Genomic DNA, 17,597 nt, shown 5'->3' with positions numbered 1-17,597 from the left:
TGAGCAGTCAGTTTTCTTTACTCTTCCATTAACCAAAGCTTTATTATTTAAAGAAAAGCAAAACATTTTAAAATTGGTTCCTTTTGTTCGGTCAAAGTACATTCAAATTAAGTTCTTGATAACATAGAAAAAAGAATTTGTCTACAACACTTTTCCCAAAACATTTACAACACAGCAAGCACCAAATAAATATTTACAGTTATGTATAAATCCATCTCTAATAATTTAATAATAATAATAATAACCCATCTCACACATACAGTAAATCATAATGAGTACAGACCTGTACAATATACAGTGTGTGTGTGTGTGTGTGTGTGTGTGTGTGTGGCAGTCTGAACTGTGTGCTCGTGTGTGTGCAGCAGGCTCAACGGTGTTTGGCATTTACAGCAACTTGTCAATAAAACAACAACCATCAATGAATTTACAGTCTTACAGATAACTTTGCGTTATGATCACTGGAATGTAACTTTAGCCAATGACGTCAGATGATAGTTAGTTCAAAACCTGAATCAGATCTACGTGGTTTCTGTCCAACAGTCCAGGAAGCTGCGGTGTGCAAAGAAAAGGATTTAGCTCACATGATAACAGCGCTGATCAGATGAAAAAAACACTCGCCCCGAACATTATTTATACAAAGCATCATGTGCACAAACACGTCGTCTTTCCTGTGTTAAAGTGTCGGGATTGAGCAAAGGTCTGAACGTGACATCGTGAAGTCTTTAAGTGTGAAAATATTAAAACATCTTGTATCAGCGGTGTAAAGAACCACTAAACATTTCCTGTTAGCCACATATGTGATACTGTGTGCTCCAGCACGTCTGACCCACCAGTGCTCTGAGTATTTTGCATTCACTTCCCGTTTATTGAGGTGTGTCCTGTTTCTTTGAACCCGGACCTGAACCTGCGAATCTCTGGCTTGATGCGATTCATCCACCGACACTCCTGGTTGAGCCCTGTTTCCGGGAGCGCACAGCGCTCAGCAGGCGTGTGAGAAAGCGCTACATGAGCGAGGGTCATTCAAAGTCATCTTCATATTCATATTCATCCAGGTCCAGGTTGCAGTGAGGACTGGGGATCTCAAAGAAGTGTCTCTTTGTCAGACCCAGCTCACTGGAGATGTGCTGCCCCCAGAGGGCTCAGAGGATTATCGTACCTAAACAGACAGAAGGTGGAAAAGATCAGTAATACGCTCATTAAAACATGTTCAACAGTACTACTTGCTCTGGGTGATGTGCTGAAGGGGATAACCATGTTAAAGGAATATTTCACCTCTTTAATCATCTTTTGTACATCAACTACTCGCAGTGTGTTACGCTGAATTTGTGGAGAAAATTCTTGATGAACTGATGGCACAGAAGTCCACGTTTAACAACAGCAAAACTGTATCAAAACATCCATTTATAAACTGACACAACTCCGACAGTATAATCCAAGTCTCATTTATCCAGTCCTTTACTCAGACCTTCTCAGACAGACAGCACTTTCCAACAGGGAGCTGAACTTTGAGTTAACTTATCTATACTCTCTTCAAAGCCAGACTCTATTGACAAAAACAGTAATTTTACCTCACTGGAGCTGCTGGTCTACCGCTGCTTCAGTCTGTTGTTTTTTGTGTTATTGTGTGACTTTGGTGTTTTAAAAGGTAAGTTCAGATTCACCAAAGTCACATAAAAACACAAATAACTGATCAAGGCAGTGGTGGACCAGCAACCCCTGTGTTCAGTGAGATCAAATGACTGTTTTTGTCAAAGGAGTCTGGTTTTGAAGAGTGCATAGACAGATTTCATTTTAAGTCTATGAAGTACTGAGCAAACAACCGAATAAATGAGATTTGAATTATAGTGCACCGGTTTTGAGTTTGTTAATGGTTGTTTTGATATAGTTTTGCTGCTGTTAAACATGGACCCCTGTGACTTCAACTCAGCAAGAATTTTCCCAGTTTTTGGATTCTTCGTACCCTGTTGAGGGTTTTCTTCCCGGTTTCAATATGGGGAGAGCAACTGATATACAAATTACCATTTGGGGGATGAAATATCCCCTTTAAAGACACAGTTTGGCAATTTGGAAAATATGCTTATCTGCTTTCTTGCTGAGAGTTATAGAAGATCAGTGCAACAACGAAACTACCAGAAGCCGATCAGCTTAGCTTAACGCAAAATACTGACTTAGTTCAAAAGCAAACGCAAGATCTAGACCCTTTAAGCTCACTGATTAACATGTTATGTATCTTTTTTGTTTCTATATTAAGCTTTTCTAGCCACGCATCTCGGTGTGATCGGCCCCTTAGGGAGTTTTTTGTGGCAACCTCACGGTAACAACAAGACTCCAGGGTGTTACACTCAGCAAAGAAAAAGTCGCACACATAACCCCCCTGAAACTTTAACTTGTCTTGTTTACACTTTGGCGTTCCTATTGATTAAACAAAAACAGTACATGTTAACAGTTAGGTCCGACCAAGGATTTTCATTAGTCGAGAGACATTTATTTTCCATGAGTGCTGATGTAACATTAACATTTTGGTTAACCAGTTTAACATAAATGCTGCCAAGCGTTTGTTTCCAAATGAAACCTGTCAGTGTAAAGTTAGCTTCTCAACAGTTAGATTACATTAGCTTGTAATTGTCAGCATTTTCATGGCACATGGTATATAGCACTTGTTAGCACAGTCTGATGTCAGCACGACTGGAGATTGAAAATTATAAGTTTTAACATACATTACTTGTACTAATATAACTTCACTTTCCCTAGAAACTCATGAGCGCGCTACAAACCGCGCCCATCCGGGGTCGAAACACCTCTGGGACTTTTAACTCTTCATGTATCCCTCCGCTTCACAGCTGTTCCAAATCGTTAATTAGGCCGGTGGGCAGATTGTAGTGTAACAGACTCTTATGGAGACCTTCTGTGTGGTTTTTTGAGTTGTGTGGGAGTTTTAAGCAGCAGTTGTTGGAGCTGCTACACCATCTTCCATCCGGTTTATTGTTTTATTAGTTATCCCGTTAGGCAAACCCGGGACGCCCGGCTACATTGTTAGCAGCGGAGTTCAACATGCCGCTGTGAGGGCTTTTCTGTGGACGTACGGCGCCGTTACCTTCGCTGTTGTTTTTAGCTTAGCTGCCTCAGTATAGCTATGTGGCTAACCCCCGTCTGGTGCTTCAAGACTGCGCACAACTACGTTACGAAGATGTGGCGCGGAGACGGGACCCTTTTAAAGCCGGCACGGGGATCCAGCTGGAGGCGGCTGTCAGCACGAGTGCGGGAGGCGGCGGAGACTGCAGCTGTGAGCCGGTAAGGATTCCTCCTACTCGCCTCAAGACACACAACTTACTTCACTGGAAACACATAAATAATTGTACATGGTACTGGTTACACTTGTTGCAGGCTAGTTTGCAGCAGAGCCCTTTTATTCTGGTGCACTAGTTTGCAGGAATAAGTTTTGTGTTGCTAGGCAACAGCTATCACCTCCAGTGGTGACGGAACTATTTGTGTCAGCGGAACAAAAAAAAAAAAAAAAAAAAATCAGTCATTAGATGAAGAAACTAGGGGTCGACCTATATTTATTGTCAGGGCCAATACTGATTATTAGTACTTAATAAGTGATATTTGGAACCAATGAAAATGAAAATATTTCTGTCGAATTTTGGGATTCAGAATATAACTTCCAACACAAAACTTTGTTTAAATGTCCTTTAGCAAATATATAATAAAAACATAAACTTTAAAAATCATATACTGATAGTTCCCTGCAAGTGTTTTTTAAGTTCAATGAAACTTAAAATAATAAATGAATGAATAAAAATAGCTCTGACGTTTTACAAAGTAAAGCTTTCTCCCATGCTGACACTTTTTTTTTCTTTCTCAGTGATCATTTAAATAAAATGCTGATACAGATAATCAGTAAAATGCCAAATATCTGCCCCTATAATTGGCCAGGCCGATAATCTGTTGACCACTAGAACAAACAAATCATAATCTGTTGATGCGTATTACTGTTAATTAATAAATGAGGCATGTTGAACTGATGTATAAAAGCTCACTCGAGGTTATACTGTTTTACTGGATATCATCACGCCTGTGATTATTTTCGTCACTAGACCTGCAACTTCATGCTTCCAACCGAATCACAGTGGCGATATACAGTACAACATCACACCCTCTCTCCTGATAGTGCTTAATTAATTAGTGAGTTTCAGATGTGCTGTAAGGCAGATTTTGTTTTTTGGGGTTTTTTTTTGGACAGAGCCAGGCTAGCTGTTTACCCTGTCTTCAGGATTTATGCTGCTGGTGGTAGCTTCATATACAGGTAACAAGGTGGTGTTGGTCTTTTGCTCTAACTCTTGGCAAGAAAGTGAAAGCGTTACCAAAATGTCAAATTACTGCTCCGAACAGACAGGAGATTTGAACTGGAGGGGAGGAAGGAGCAACATGTGAAGGCATGGACAGAAATGGTGCAGGATTAGAGCTTTCTTTTTTCTTAGGACAGGAAGGATAAAAACAGAAACTGTCTGGTTCAAAAACAGACTCCCAGCTCTTGGACATGCCAACATACACATGATACTGTGCTGTCTGGAAAACAACTATCTGCTGTCAACAGTACGCTCAGATCGGAGGCGTGAGGTTAGAAGCCAGGAGTGGGTTTAGGACTAGACTCGCCCAGAGAGAAGGAAGGAGGAGGAGGAGGAGGAGGAGGAGGAGGAGGAGGAGAACACATTGGCCCCTGCTGGTACCCTGAGAGTCTTACCTGCTCTGGTTAGCAGCCTGTCTTTAGAACTCGGTGGTGCTCCTAAAACTGCCACACAACATACCTGTCAACAGCCTCATCTATCACTGACTCGCTCTCAGAGGGGCTCTGCTGCTGGACATAATACACGAACTAAGCTGTCACTGTCCGACTGCAAAAGAGACTTTCTCCAATCAGTTACAACTGTGCTTTTAATGCCATGACATGTCAAAATAGCTGCTGCAAAAAAGCCTATTTGAGCCTGGTAGTCACAAAATACTTACATAAATAAATAACATGGCACTAATAATATTTTTTTTTGTAATTACAGCAGCTAACAAAATAATCAGGGCCTGTATTTATGAAATGTCTAAAAATAACACTTGCTGTAGAGAGCCGTGTAAGGAACAGAAAACAAAATCAAGCAACAAACCTACTGCAAATATTTAGAAATAACCTTTAAAAGCAACTTAAAGTGATCACATGATTAATCACATGTATTGTTTCAAGTGGGAGTACCTGATTAGAGACAAGGATTTACCCTAAATCTGCTATATTATTCATTCTTCAAATAAATCCTTACATTTTACTCAATTAACAACAATCTAATTTACTGATAGTATAAGCAGAAGGCTGGAACTGTAGGAAGCTGTCTGAATTTATACAAAAAGAAAACTAAACGAAACAGCCAAAGGTTTAAGGATTTTTGTTTAAATAGGAAGATGGGATTTTTCCTATATAACAAACTTAAGATAGGCACAGCAGTCAGGATATTTTCTGTAATGAGGAATGACATCTCACGGATACGTGCATAAAGTCAGACTTACACATCGTTGCACTGATCGTTGGCGGCCTCCTCGGCCACAAGGATGTCGTACTCCTCCGCAGCATATTTCTCCCAGTCCGACACCTCCTGCCCATCTGTCTCCATCTCCTTAAAAACACAACAAAGTTCTGTGACCCACTTTACCTCTGACAGGAAAACAAGTAATCATCCTGTCAGGGATTAACCTCACCCTGATAACGGAGAATGGGTCCTTCTGCTCGTGGTCCAGGTACTTCTCGATGTTGAAGAAAGTGTCGAAAAAGATGTTGGACAACTTGCACCTTTTAAGGTCTCGCAGAGTGATCTTACCTGGATGGGATGAAATGGGCACTTTAGACAGTGACAGGTGATTTATGGCTAAGTTATTCAGCTAAAAACCTCATAGTGAGACCACTATGAGGTTTTTAGCCTGACTGTGGAATTCAAGTTAGCTTGAGCTGACTCAGCAAATATTGAGTTTTTGGCATTGACAGCAGGGTGCCCCACTATGATATCAGCATGTGCCGCCAAATACTTTTTTTTTCAGTTTTTAAGGGCGCTGTTGGAATATATATATATATATATATAAACAGACTGCTTAATTTCACAGAACAGCACTCATTGAAGTGTTGTCTATTCTTTTTGAAACCAGTTTGGAAACTGAGCAGCAGGTGGTCCAGTGTTGGGTATAAAAGTTTCCTTTCACTCGCCTCTGTATCAGCTGCTCCTCTAATCTGATCAGCTCTGATTTTGCTGACCACAAACTAATCACATGATCAATTCTTTACTCCGCGACTAAAAAACTCAACAAAATGTTGCTGAGGAAAAAAAAAGAGTTCTGCCGGCGCTGTATTCATGAATCCACAAAAAACTAGCTACAAAACTGCTGGGCCAAAATATTTCAAACCAGGTCTGCAACTAATTTTTGCTTTTAATATTTATTAATCTGTGTAACAAGTTGTCAGAGTCCACTGTGAAGTTCTCATTGTTTTGGTTGAAAACAATTCGAATTCTGTTTATAAAGATGTGAAACAGTAAAGCAGCACATTTTCAGATATAAAATCCAGCAAATGTTTTTGACTTTATCAGTGACATGAAATGATTGATCGCGTATCAAAAAAAACAAATTCATCTGTTTGGAAACTGTAAAACCTGGATGAACTGAAAGGCTGATTTTAAACATCTCACAGATTTTCCAGCTTCCCGTGCAGCTGACTGTAACGCTCAGAGGTGCTGACAGTAAGAGACCAATCACCTTCACTTTTAAGCCTTCAGATGGAACTTCCTACACTGATGTTTAGAGGCTGCTCGTGTCTTATTTGCCGTACACTAAGACATAGATGTGCTTTAAAAGTGATGAGCCAAATCTAAAATCAACTCTTAACCCACCAGATAACTTGTTATTTAATGCCTAAAATGAAGTGATGTGATTTTTTATATCTTTGTAGCACTCAAAAGTCCCAGTTTCTGCTTTTGAAAGAGCAGAAAAGAGACTTGGTTGATGAGAGAATAAAGTTTGGCATTCCTCAACAGTTGTTTATAAAAAACTCCACCGTACTCATCTGATCTGCATATTATGTTGTCATCAGATGTAACATCTCTATCTGCAGCTAATGTTCAGGCTCACATGCCCGTGACTCCTACAGAATATCACATTTAATACGACATTGCATGACACAGTCTTAAAATTGTAAAAGTCGTGCTGTTGGGGAGAGGAAAGGGAAACCTCGGTCTCCAATGCGAAGTTGTTACATCTCATATTACATGTTCTATTAAACAGCTCCACTCGTACAGCGTACCAGCAGGTCGACTGAGGGTCACATTCTTGCTGTAGCTATCAATACTAAACATGCATTCCCTCACCGCGGACTAGTGTCTTTTAAATGGCATGGCGGTAAAGCTAAGTGCTGGCGGGAATTTGTTGACAGTGTGGATGACACCAACAGCTGGCCTCAGTCAGTCTCATCTATAACGGTTCACTCAGCTGATGATCAATGAGCCGGCCTGGAAATGTGCGTCTTTGACCGTCACAGTTAAGACTTCCCGGTGTGTGAACTTCTGAGATTGTGTATAAATGTAAAAACGGGTCTGACCTTCGACCTCGGGCTTGACGAGGTCGAGCATTTGGCAGAGACAGTCCTCGAAGGGAAGAGGCTCAATGGCCATGGTCTCCAGCTTCTGACACTGATCCTCATAGAAGTACTCCAGCTCGTACATGCTGAGGACTCCGTCCCCGTCCAGGTCCATACAGCGGAACCAGTACTCTATACTGGATGCAGAGGAAGGGACGTAGCAGAGGTGCATGAGAGGAAAGACATAAACAGGGTTCCTACAGCCAACTGCAAAATAGATCTAAGACTTTTTAAGTGTTTTTACTGCTACTCAAAGAAAACTTAAAGACTAATGTTACAATAACCAAAAACTGTACCAACTGAACCAACATCAGTCACTTATGAGACAAGTTTGCCCAAATATTTACATCAACATAAAACTTTTGGTCAAGTTAAAAAGTAACATGATCTAATTCGAATGATGAAAAAAAAAAAATTAAAACTTTCTCAAGAGGGAACACATGGAAAACAATGAGCATTTTAAATAATTAAAGTAAAACATTTGGTTCTCCTTCACAAAAGCTTGTTCATTTCTCATTTGACTGGTTAAGATAAATGAGTGTTGTTGGTTCCTCTATTCTGATCTGCGTGACGATAAATTTGGTGAATTATTAAAAAAAATAGATATTACCTATTTTTAACACTCTCCTCCCAATAACACCTTTGAAAGATTGATTTAAAAGACTTCAGTACCAGTTAAGGCCTAATTTAAGATAAATGACGTATATGCCTTTTAAGACTTTGTTAGACTAAAGAGGTTTTTTTCAAGTTAAAATAAATTATGTTTCTACTGACTTGATCTGTGTGATGTTAATGCGAGAGGCATTCAGTAAATTATTTAAAAAAAAAAAAAACCAAAAAGATGTCGCTAGTTATTATGCCTAGTCAGAAAAAAAAAAACACAAAACAAAACTTAATAAAATCCTACTTCCCATGTTTTAGCTTTTTAAAACCTTTTAGAAGATTGATTTAAGACATTTTAGTACCAATAAAGGCCTTACTTTTAAATGATTGGATTTACTGCCTTTTAAGACTTTTTAGGGATCCAAAAGAATCCTATAAAGGCTGTAAGAAAACAGAAGATGCAGTCAGACATACCTGGTGTCAGTCTTCTTGTCCTCCTCAGAGATGAGGAACCAGACAAAATCAGCATAACTCAGCCGCCCCTCCTTGTACACCTTTCTGTCTCTGAAGAATAAATCACACGGTCACTGCTAAAATCTTAAATCTAAACACAGAAATGCTCAATATTTACGATATGCATCCTTTACATTTTATTAAATCTTCACTTACCTTGTTACTGTTCCTGAGAATATTCTCTCAATCATCTTATGGGAAATGGCTGGAAAACAGCAAAGAGATAACTCATAATCCAGACTGTTGGAAATAAAGTTTTCTCTCATACTACAGCTCTCTCAGTTAATATACAACTTATTCACAACACATGTAATCCATTCTCACAGACTGTAAATCCAGACCGGCTAGTGTAAGCTCTCGTTTTATCTCGACAGTGCTATAAATCCTCTGGTCATCATTCTGACCATATAGTGGCAGAAATTGCTCCAGACGTGGCGTCATTCGAGCAGAGTATATGTGCTGCTTTCTTATTGATCTTGTGTCTCATTTCCCCTTCCTCACTCGCAGACCATCAACCAGGAACATGTGGTGTGGAGTGTGTGGGGAGGAAGCGCCAAAGACAAGTCTTTCTCCTCAGTGTGTGTTTGTGTGTGAGCAGTAGAGCTGGACTGAATAACACTAATGCTTTTTATTGTTACATGGAGTTTAGCCTACTGGCTGTGCCAACAAGTGCCAGGAGGGTTTAAGGAAAGTTGTGCTCTGACGAGGTATCAGCACTTGTCCTTTGTCGTTTGAACTGTGCGTGTTTATATAAAGTTTATCCAAATACCAAAAGTTCTGTAGATCATAGTCTGGTGTGTTTTCTTGAAGAAAAGTGAGGTGTGCTTGTGCACCTTGGTCATTGTGCTGTGCCAGGTCCTTCTGGTCTATGTAGAGGTCGTGGTCAGTGTCCAGCTCCCAGAACTTGCAGTAGATGACATAGAAATGTTCGTAGGAGAAGAACTCTGTCAGCTGATTCACGTCCTCCTCCTGCTCCAGCAATGCTAAATTCTGGGAAAAAAAAAAAAAAAAAAAAGTTGCCATAAAAACTTTAGAGTAAAGTTTTTCTACTATCAATGCTCAGTTTATTTTGAATATTAGCCAAACTGTGCATTATAGTTTACAGACTGACTCCCTGTCTTAAACTTTGACCTACTGTACTTGGTGTAAGTGTATGAGCAAACGGTTTTCCAGTGAAATGAGGAGATTTACTAATTTTATGGGTGCACATGCTCTTAGTTTTACTTTGAAAAATGTGGTCTAGGGGTGCCCAGTAGCTTAACTGGTAGAGCAGGTGCCCCATAAACAGAGGCTGTGTGTCCTCGATGCAGCGGCCGCAGGTTCAACTCCCACCTGTGGCCCTTTTCTGCACGCCATCCCCCTCGCTCCCACCCCCTTCAGCTGTCCTACCACAATAAAGGCAAAAGCCAAAAAAAAAAGAGAAAAGTGGTCTAAAAGTAAGTAGGATAAATAAATTCTGCTATTACCTAGGTGACAAAAGTGTTATAACAGACAGAAAAATGATGACCAAAACTGCAAAAATAAGACCTAAGCTGATATGAAACTGAATTTTCCTTTAATAAACCATAACTTATTAACACAGGAAAAAAGTAAGTAAAGCAATTAATGTAAAAACAAGTGTTAAGTATTTAAGTATATTAGGTTCAACTTTAACCATCTTTTAAATGTTGTGACTGAGTAATTACGGTTGAAAGAATATATTGATAAACTTAAGAATTTTATACATAATGTTTTGTGATACTGTATTGATTCTTAAAAACACCATTGATTTTTAATTAATAGTTTACATGCAAAGATTTGTGGCAGCAGTAGTTTATTGTGCTGTTTTAACCCCTGAACCCTAAATCCTTTAGTGTTGTGATTTATCAGCTTTCATCATTTTATTAGATCTTGTATTATGATCCATGTGTCATTGCCAGATACTTGCCACACAGCACTATGTGTGACTTATGATAAAAGAATATATTAAAAGAATTTATACATAAATTTTAGATAAAATTTGATGAATTTTAGTCAAGAGCATTTAAGACATTAGACATCTAAATGATGAACAAACACCCTTAGTAACATAAATATTTTTAGCATAGGAGATAAAGAAAAAAAACAGAATGCAATGTTATTAAGTCATATACCTGAAGAAAGTTACTTTTCCTGAGCTCAGAACATGTTATTTTTCCAGTCCATGAACGGTTCACATTGTAGAATATCCTCTGAATCACCTGCAAAACACTTGATCATGTTAAAAACAGATAATGCATAACCAGAACTTCATAAACGCAGTGCCATTTTAAAGCGTCACAACTTGTAATTTTGCAGCAGTAATGTGCTGTAACTCGTGTCATGGTAGCGTACCGTGGTGATGTATCGTGAGTGAAAGTCTGGTGCATCCTTCAGAAAGGCCAGGCCTGCGTGTGAGTTCACCACATCCTAAAAAAAACAAAACATAAAGTCAGCCCACTTTTTCTCTACTCCGTGTCGGCCTCATTTCCATAACAAACCCCTCAAAACTAACAAACACAAATGAAAAACAACAACTCCATGACATGCCGTGCCTGCAACAATAACAAATACACATGTTCAGTCAAATCCTGCAGTGACTTTCAGAAATATTTCAAATGGCAAACCACATGTCTTTTTTTTGGTAAAATGAACACATGAGATTCAGAGGGGAATTTAAAATGCATGCTTATTCAAACATTTGAAGTTGTCAGTGTCTATCTACATCAGCCTGTCATGCCATATGCTTTTATAAATTGCGCTACGTAAAGAAAAGGCTCCGGGCCGTGTTGGGAGAGGCCATCAAATTTAAATGTTTCTTTGAAGTCAAAAAAACACTGGGTCAGCTGGTTTTGGGATAAGTTAAGGTCTCTCTGATTTGACGGTGAAGTGCAGGGAGGGCCAAAGAGAAGACGTTTGCTAGTGACTGCTCTTAACCTTCTCTCCTTCCTTGTACCATAAAGTCACAGGGGGTGTGCTGCATTTTAAATGAACTGTAGCTATATCCTCGCCATGAAAACTCCCCCGTGTCTTTTTCTTTATTCTGCCCCCCTCCCCTTTTTGTTGGGGGGGGGGGGTTGTTGACATAAATGCGAAGGCGGCAATGAAATTAAAAGGCCTTATTTCAGGGCAGCCGTCATGCCTCTTTGACTCTTAGTGTGAGAAATTAAATCATAGAGAAACACATAAATCACGGGGCACAGGAAACAGGCGGGGACAGTCAAATCTACTCCACTGCAATCCGCCTTTCATTCATCAAAACAGTCAAAGGCGATTCACTGAGCGGAACCGTACAAATTAAACGGCGTGTGCCACAAGGCATCTCTGCCGGTATGCTAACGGGTGTGCAGTGCAGCCCGGCAGCCAGCATGAAAATGAATCAGGTGTGGGGTGGAGCAGCAACAGCTTGTCAGGGGGAATGAGGATACAAACAGCCAGCACAGCAGGTCCACATGCTAAGACTGACCAAACAACAATTAGACCAAGGGTGTCAAACATACGGCCCGCAGGCCAGATCCGGCTCACCAAAGGGTCTCAATCAGGCCCACTGGGTCCCTTTGCACACCTGATATTGATGCACTTGTGAACGTGGATTTACTACTGAACAGGTTTACTGGGCACAAGCCCAGGGGCCCAAAGTGTCAGGGGCCCTCCTGGCCTTCACCGGCAAAATGTCACTTAAAGTAACATGTACTGACCAGAAAAAGACTCAAAAAGACCAAAAAAAGGGGCAAAACCACCACAAACAAACGTCTTGTTCTTTTTTATCAGGAAGCTCATCATTTGTTTTGTAAATGGATGAATGTTTTCTGAATGGACTTATACTTCTTTACACTAAAACAAGAAAAAAAGGGAGGTATTGTTATTTACAGGTTATTATGCACTGGTTGTACTGGTCTGGCCCATCTGAGGTCAAATTGGGCTCTTTTTGGCCCATGGACTAACATGAGTTAAACACCCCTGAATTAGACAATTCATATGAAAAAAAAGATACAACTGCGTCCATGTTTTCTATGATTATTTTGGTGCTTTAATGCGTGTGTTACATCTACATCTCGCTTGGTTAATTTCCGCTGATCTTGATTTCTGCACGTCCTTTCAGTATACTCCTCTCCACTATGTTACTGGCTTACAGTAACGTCCCTGAATTAGTCCTCCGCCACATGAAAAACCACCGCTTCAGCAGGGCAGTCCTAAAATTAAGTCCAGTTCGCACCACACTAGCCAATGCAATTTTGCCACCCGGCACTGCCAAGTCCGGCCCCTCTCCCTGGGTGTGCTGCAGCCAGTACCTGCAGGAATGGAATAAAGTCGTCTTGTTCCAGGTAATTACAGCCAGGCTTGGCCAAGAGGTGCACAAATTTAGAAGCGTCGTCGTGACAGGTCTGCAGAGTTCTGGAGGAGAAAAGAGAGAACAGATGGTTGCAAGGTTACTCCCTCTTTCTCTCCCTCTATTCTTTTTTATCATTCTTTCGAGAGTTTCAAATCGCCCCCGTGAAAAGTGAAAGAGCAGGTATAATACATTCTGAAATTAGGATTCTGAATTGCTGCCTGGTGATTATAAGCGTTGAGTGTTATGGTAGCGACGGGGAAATAACGCGAGCGTCTGTTGTGGCCTCTCATCTAAGAATGGCTCAGTCATGAGCTCAAGTCAAAGGCCAGGTCTATCCAGTTCTCTGGAGGCTCACGCATTAATACAAGAGCATGCCTACTGCATACAACAGCACACAGCCAAGAGCACAGCCGCCATTACAAAAGCCCTATGGTATTCCTTTCAATATCACGCCGAAAGACACTGAATAGATGTTTTTATTCAAATACTATATACTGCAACTATTCCCTTGTGAGCATTTGTGAGCATTTGTGAGGCCTCTGTGATCGATGATTTCTGTTTGGAATTGAAAAGGAAAATGTCATGATAGCAGAGAGCTGCATGCAGTGTCTGTAATCTCGGCGAGTGGTCATCATTGTTCAAAAGGAGATTGTATGAGCCACTTGGCTGTGAGTATACCAGTGAGAATAAGAACACTCATTGTCTTACTTTCTCCACATAGCCACGAACTTGTGAACGGACACGAAGCCGGTCCTGTCGCCTCCAGCCGAGCAGAACAATGGCATTTTCCAGTAGAGGGGACACTCACAGGCCTATGGAGACAAATAAGCAGAAGAGATGGGGCAGTGTGTGGTGTATATAGAGAGAAGAGAGATGGGAAAAAGTTAATCTTCCTAGATACTCATGTGACCTCTCATGCAGAAAGGAACAGCACAATGAGTATGTTTACATGCACAAAATAGTCCAGTTATTCTGAAAAAAATAATATTCCTACTAAGCTGTTCATTTTGTCTACTGAAAATTAATATTCCAACACTCTTGTTTGCATGCAGCTGTGCATATTATGATTAATATGCTCTAATATATTGCGTATACAGTAGTAGAACAGCTGGGGCCGCTTGTCGTTTCGCTTCTTTGCATTAATATAGTTGATTTCACAGTTTCCTACTGGTGGCAGACTTGTTGAACTCTTTCGTTCCTTTGCCTTTTTGTAAAGGTCTGTGCTGTCAGATTTGCACATATCCAAAAACCTGTTAATATCCAAGACTTTTGTAAAGTTTAAAAGCGTGTGTGTGTCTTCTCCTGACCAGAAATGTGGGGATTTGTTTTGCATGCATCTCTACACCACAGCTTTGCAAACAGTTAGCGGTTTGATATATGTACAACATGTCCATGACAACGCACAGAGCCATCTGTAAACAGACAACAGGCCGTGTGTTGCAAACTGCAGGGGAAATAATTAGAGATGCATGATAATATCCGCACATCATCAGGTATCGGCAGATACTGGCTTAAAAAATGAAATATCTGAATCGGCCGACATGCCGATTTCTGCAGATATCAGACATTTCTTTTTGATTGACAAGGTGAACATGCACAAAACATCAACCCTAAGTTGAAGTATTTTTCCTATTTTACACAATTAATAATTATTACATGCATTGGAAAGCACAGTATTTTATGTCTCCATCTGCTGGTGGAGCATTACAAAAAGGAGTATGTATAATATAATGCTAATTCCACTATAGACGAGACTTGATCACTAAAAGTTATTATACATTGTTGGATATCAGCAAAAAATCGATATTCTGAATCCCTACGAATAATACCGGCATCTCCCACGTCTTAATATAAAGTAATCGGCCTAATTTGGAATATTTAAATGCAATTTTCTGTTTACATGGCCTACATCAAATTTAAAATATGAATATATTGGGAATAATAGGGGAATACTGGTGTGCATGTAACCATAGTCACTGACATATGACACTGCTGGGTTGAGGAGCAGTGTTGCATCACTTAAAGACCCAGAGGAAACCGAGCTGTCATTTCTCTCTTTACTCAGGTTTCCCTTCGGGCCATTGCTCACATTCCTCAGGGAGACGGAGATAATATTTTCCGAAGAGGTTTAAAATCAGCAAACATTCTTAAAGTCAGGAGCTAAACGCCACTAATGAAAATAATTTGCTGGGTGGCGGCTGAACCGCCATGCTACAAATCACATTCTCACCTTGGCGACCTGCCCCATGTCCTCAATGGTGGCTCTTTCATTTGGGAATTGGGAAAATATTTTCTCAATTTTGGAAATGAGGCCGTCGATGTTGAGGTTGGCTTGGGGCCGGCCCTGTGGGAAGTAAAACTTTGGAATGCTTTCACTCAGCGCTGTGGTGACGGGCTCCTCCGTCCTCACCTGGGCCTGAGACAAACACACAGGAATAAACTGTTAGCCACTGATGCTACTGAACGCTAACACCTCGCAGCTCCAGCATTCCAGCGTGTGCTGCGGCTCGCCTCAACACGGATTCAACATTGGACGCATTATAACCGCCACACCTCTCAACAGCCCCGGGGCCCATCAGGGAAGAGCTGTAGTAATTTCAGATATTATCTGTAATAAATAGCTGTGACAGACTTTCAGACTTTAAATTAAGATGTGCAGAGTGACGTTAACCCTTTGAAACTTGAGCAAACTGGTTTGCTACAAGCAAATTAACAAGACATGGCCCAAAAATTCGCAAAAGATAGTAAAAACGTTACAAGAAAATTACCTGAAAATAAGGGAAAAAAGTAAAGAAACAAGAAAATATTAGAGTTTTTTATAACATAATTTTAAATATAAAAACATTATCATAAATATTGTTTTCTGGATATTTTTCTCTGTTTTTTTTTTTTTTTAAGATAATTTTCCAATAGCCCCCTCATTAAAAAAAAATAAAAATAAAATAAATTAAAGTATGTTTCTTGCCAAGTTGGTCATTGCCTTTTTTCCACATTTTCCAAAGAAACTGAACCACTTTGCTCAGGTTTCAAAGGGTCAAGTAGTTTGTGAAAGGCGTCTGAATGCAGCACAAGAAAACTGATGCCAGTCCAGGTTTCAGGGGCTTAATCTGTGTGCACTGGTTTGAGTGAAAACCAGAAGTGACCCTGAAGTGTTTGCACCTTGTTTATGTTATCAATTATCAAATTATTTATCAAATTAAGAGACAAGAGTCAGGAGTTTGAGGGCGATACAGAACAAGATAATAACAAGCTAACACTAGAAATCTTGAATTACCACATATTCAATTTCATCTCACAAACGGTGAGCAACACATTGGCATAGAGCACAAAGAAATAAACATATTTTAAGAAAAACCAAAAACAGCACTTCAGAATAAGAGCTCTTTGCCAGCTCTTTTTTTTTTTTTTTTTTAAAAAAACTTGACATGTTTAAGAGACCCACGTTTTGGGAACCACCAGTCTAAAGGGTGTTTTGTTTTGCTACATTAACTGTGAATGAGTAGTAGTCATCAGTCACTATAGGAAATTATCATCACATCTGTGGCATCACAATGTTTTGGTCTCCAACAGCATAATCTGTGATCTAACTGTAAACAACATGACGTATGTTATGACGCCACAATCAGCATCACTCTTTCTCAGTAACGTTTAAAACAGACCACTCCTCAGCTGAGGAAAACACAGAATGCTTACATTTCATGTATAAATCAAACTATTTATGTTATGATCCATATGCAACTGTATATAAACTGTATATTTGGAAATAATATGATCAACACAGAAGGAATCGCACATTACACATTATAAACAACATCGCTGATGACTCATTCAAATATCCCAGTAAGCCTTTTGACAATGAACCAGCATAGAAAATTCCATAGCATCAAAACCGACACACCTCAGTCGAATACGGGACTTATTATTAATCACACCTGTGCTCTCGTCTGCAATAAATTTGACTCTGAATATTGGAAAAATTGACGGCTCCAATAAAGGAATGGACAAATGTAATGTCATTATGCAGGCATGTTCTCTTCAAAAGAAAGACAGACTGAGCGAGCCAACTGAAGTACGTGATTACAGGCAAACAGTAGTGACCGCCCTGGAGACAGAAGCAGGGCTGGCGTGTGATGCATGCATGTGTGTGTATGAATGTGTGTGTGTGTGTGTGTGTGTGTGTGTGTGTGTGTGTGTGTGTGTGTGTTAGACTTGAACTGCAGAGGTACAGCAATGGTTTAGGGTCTGTAAGCTTTGAGTCACTGCAGGATATAAAGCTGACAGAGTTGCAATGGTATTAAGTTTTACATGGTGCTAACTGTCCCAGAAAATATTGCGGTTTCATGGTATAACATAATCATTGTTATTATCAGTCTGAATGGCCCGTAAGGGAATCCAAACAGAAGGACTCGTTTTGGTTGAACAAATGTTTTATCACTACTTGAAACCATTTTTTAAAATGAAGTATTTGTAAAAACGTCTCCCTTTTGAAAA

The 17,597-nt window shown here is 39.9% G+C and overlaps 1 protein-coding gene across 1 annotated transcript in view; it reads right to left on the bottom strand.

The window, feature by feature from the left end:
- Nucleotides 1–611: 611 nt before the first annotated feature.
- Nucleotides 612–17,597, bottom strand: part of ppp2r3b (protein phosphatase 2, regulatory subunit B'', beta) — a 29,874-nt gene continuing 12,888 nt past the window's right edge. Inside the window, 13 exon segments of the mRNA XM_042494985.1 lie at nucleotides 612–1,133; nucleotides 1,135–1,156; nucleotides 5,551–5,657; nucleotides 5,740–5,858; nucleotides 7,622–7,797; nucleotides 8,738–8,827; nucleotides 8,933–8,981; nucleotides 9,610–9,766; nucleotides 10,909–10,995; nucleotides 11,129–11,203; nucleotides 13,066–13,168; nucleotides 13,815–13,918; nucleotides 15,337–15,522. Of these exon segments, the coding sequence (XP_042350919.1) occupies nucleotides 1,017–1,133; nucleotides 1,135–1,156; nucleotides 5,551–5,657; nucleotides 5,740–5,858; nucleotides 7,622–7,797; nucleotides 8,738–8,827; nucleotides 8,933–8,981; nucleotides 9,610–9,766; nucleotides 10,909–10,995; nucleotides 11,129–11,203; nucleotides 13,066–13,168; nucleotides 13,815–13,918; nucleotides 15,337–15,522 (1,392 nt within the window). The 3' untranslated portion in view covers nucleotides 612–1,016.

This window comes from Plectropomus leopardus, chromosome 10 (genome assembly GCF_008729295.1).
Source record: "Plectropomus leopardus isolate mb chromosome 10, YSFRI_Pleo_2.0, whole genome shotgun sequence".
NCBI classification, from domain to species: domain Eukaryota; kingdom Metazoa; phylum Chordata; class Actinopteri; order Perciformes; family Serranidae; genus Plectropomus; species Plectropomus leopardus.
The sequence above is the reverse complement of the archived record's forward strand: the minus strand, read 5'-3'. Positions and strand labels throughout refer to the sequence as shown.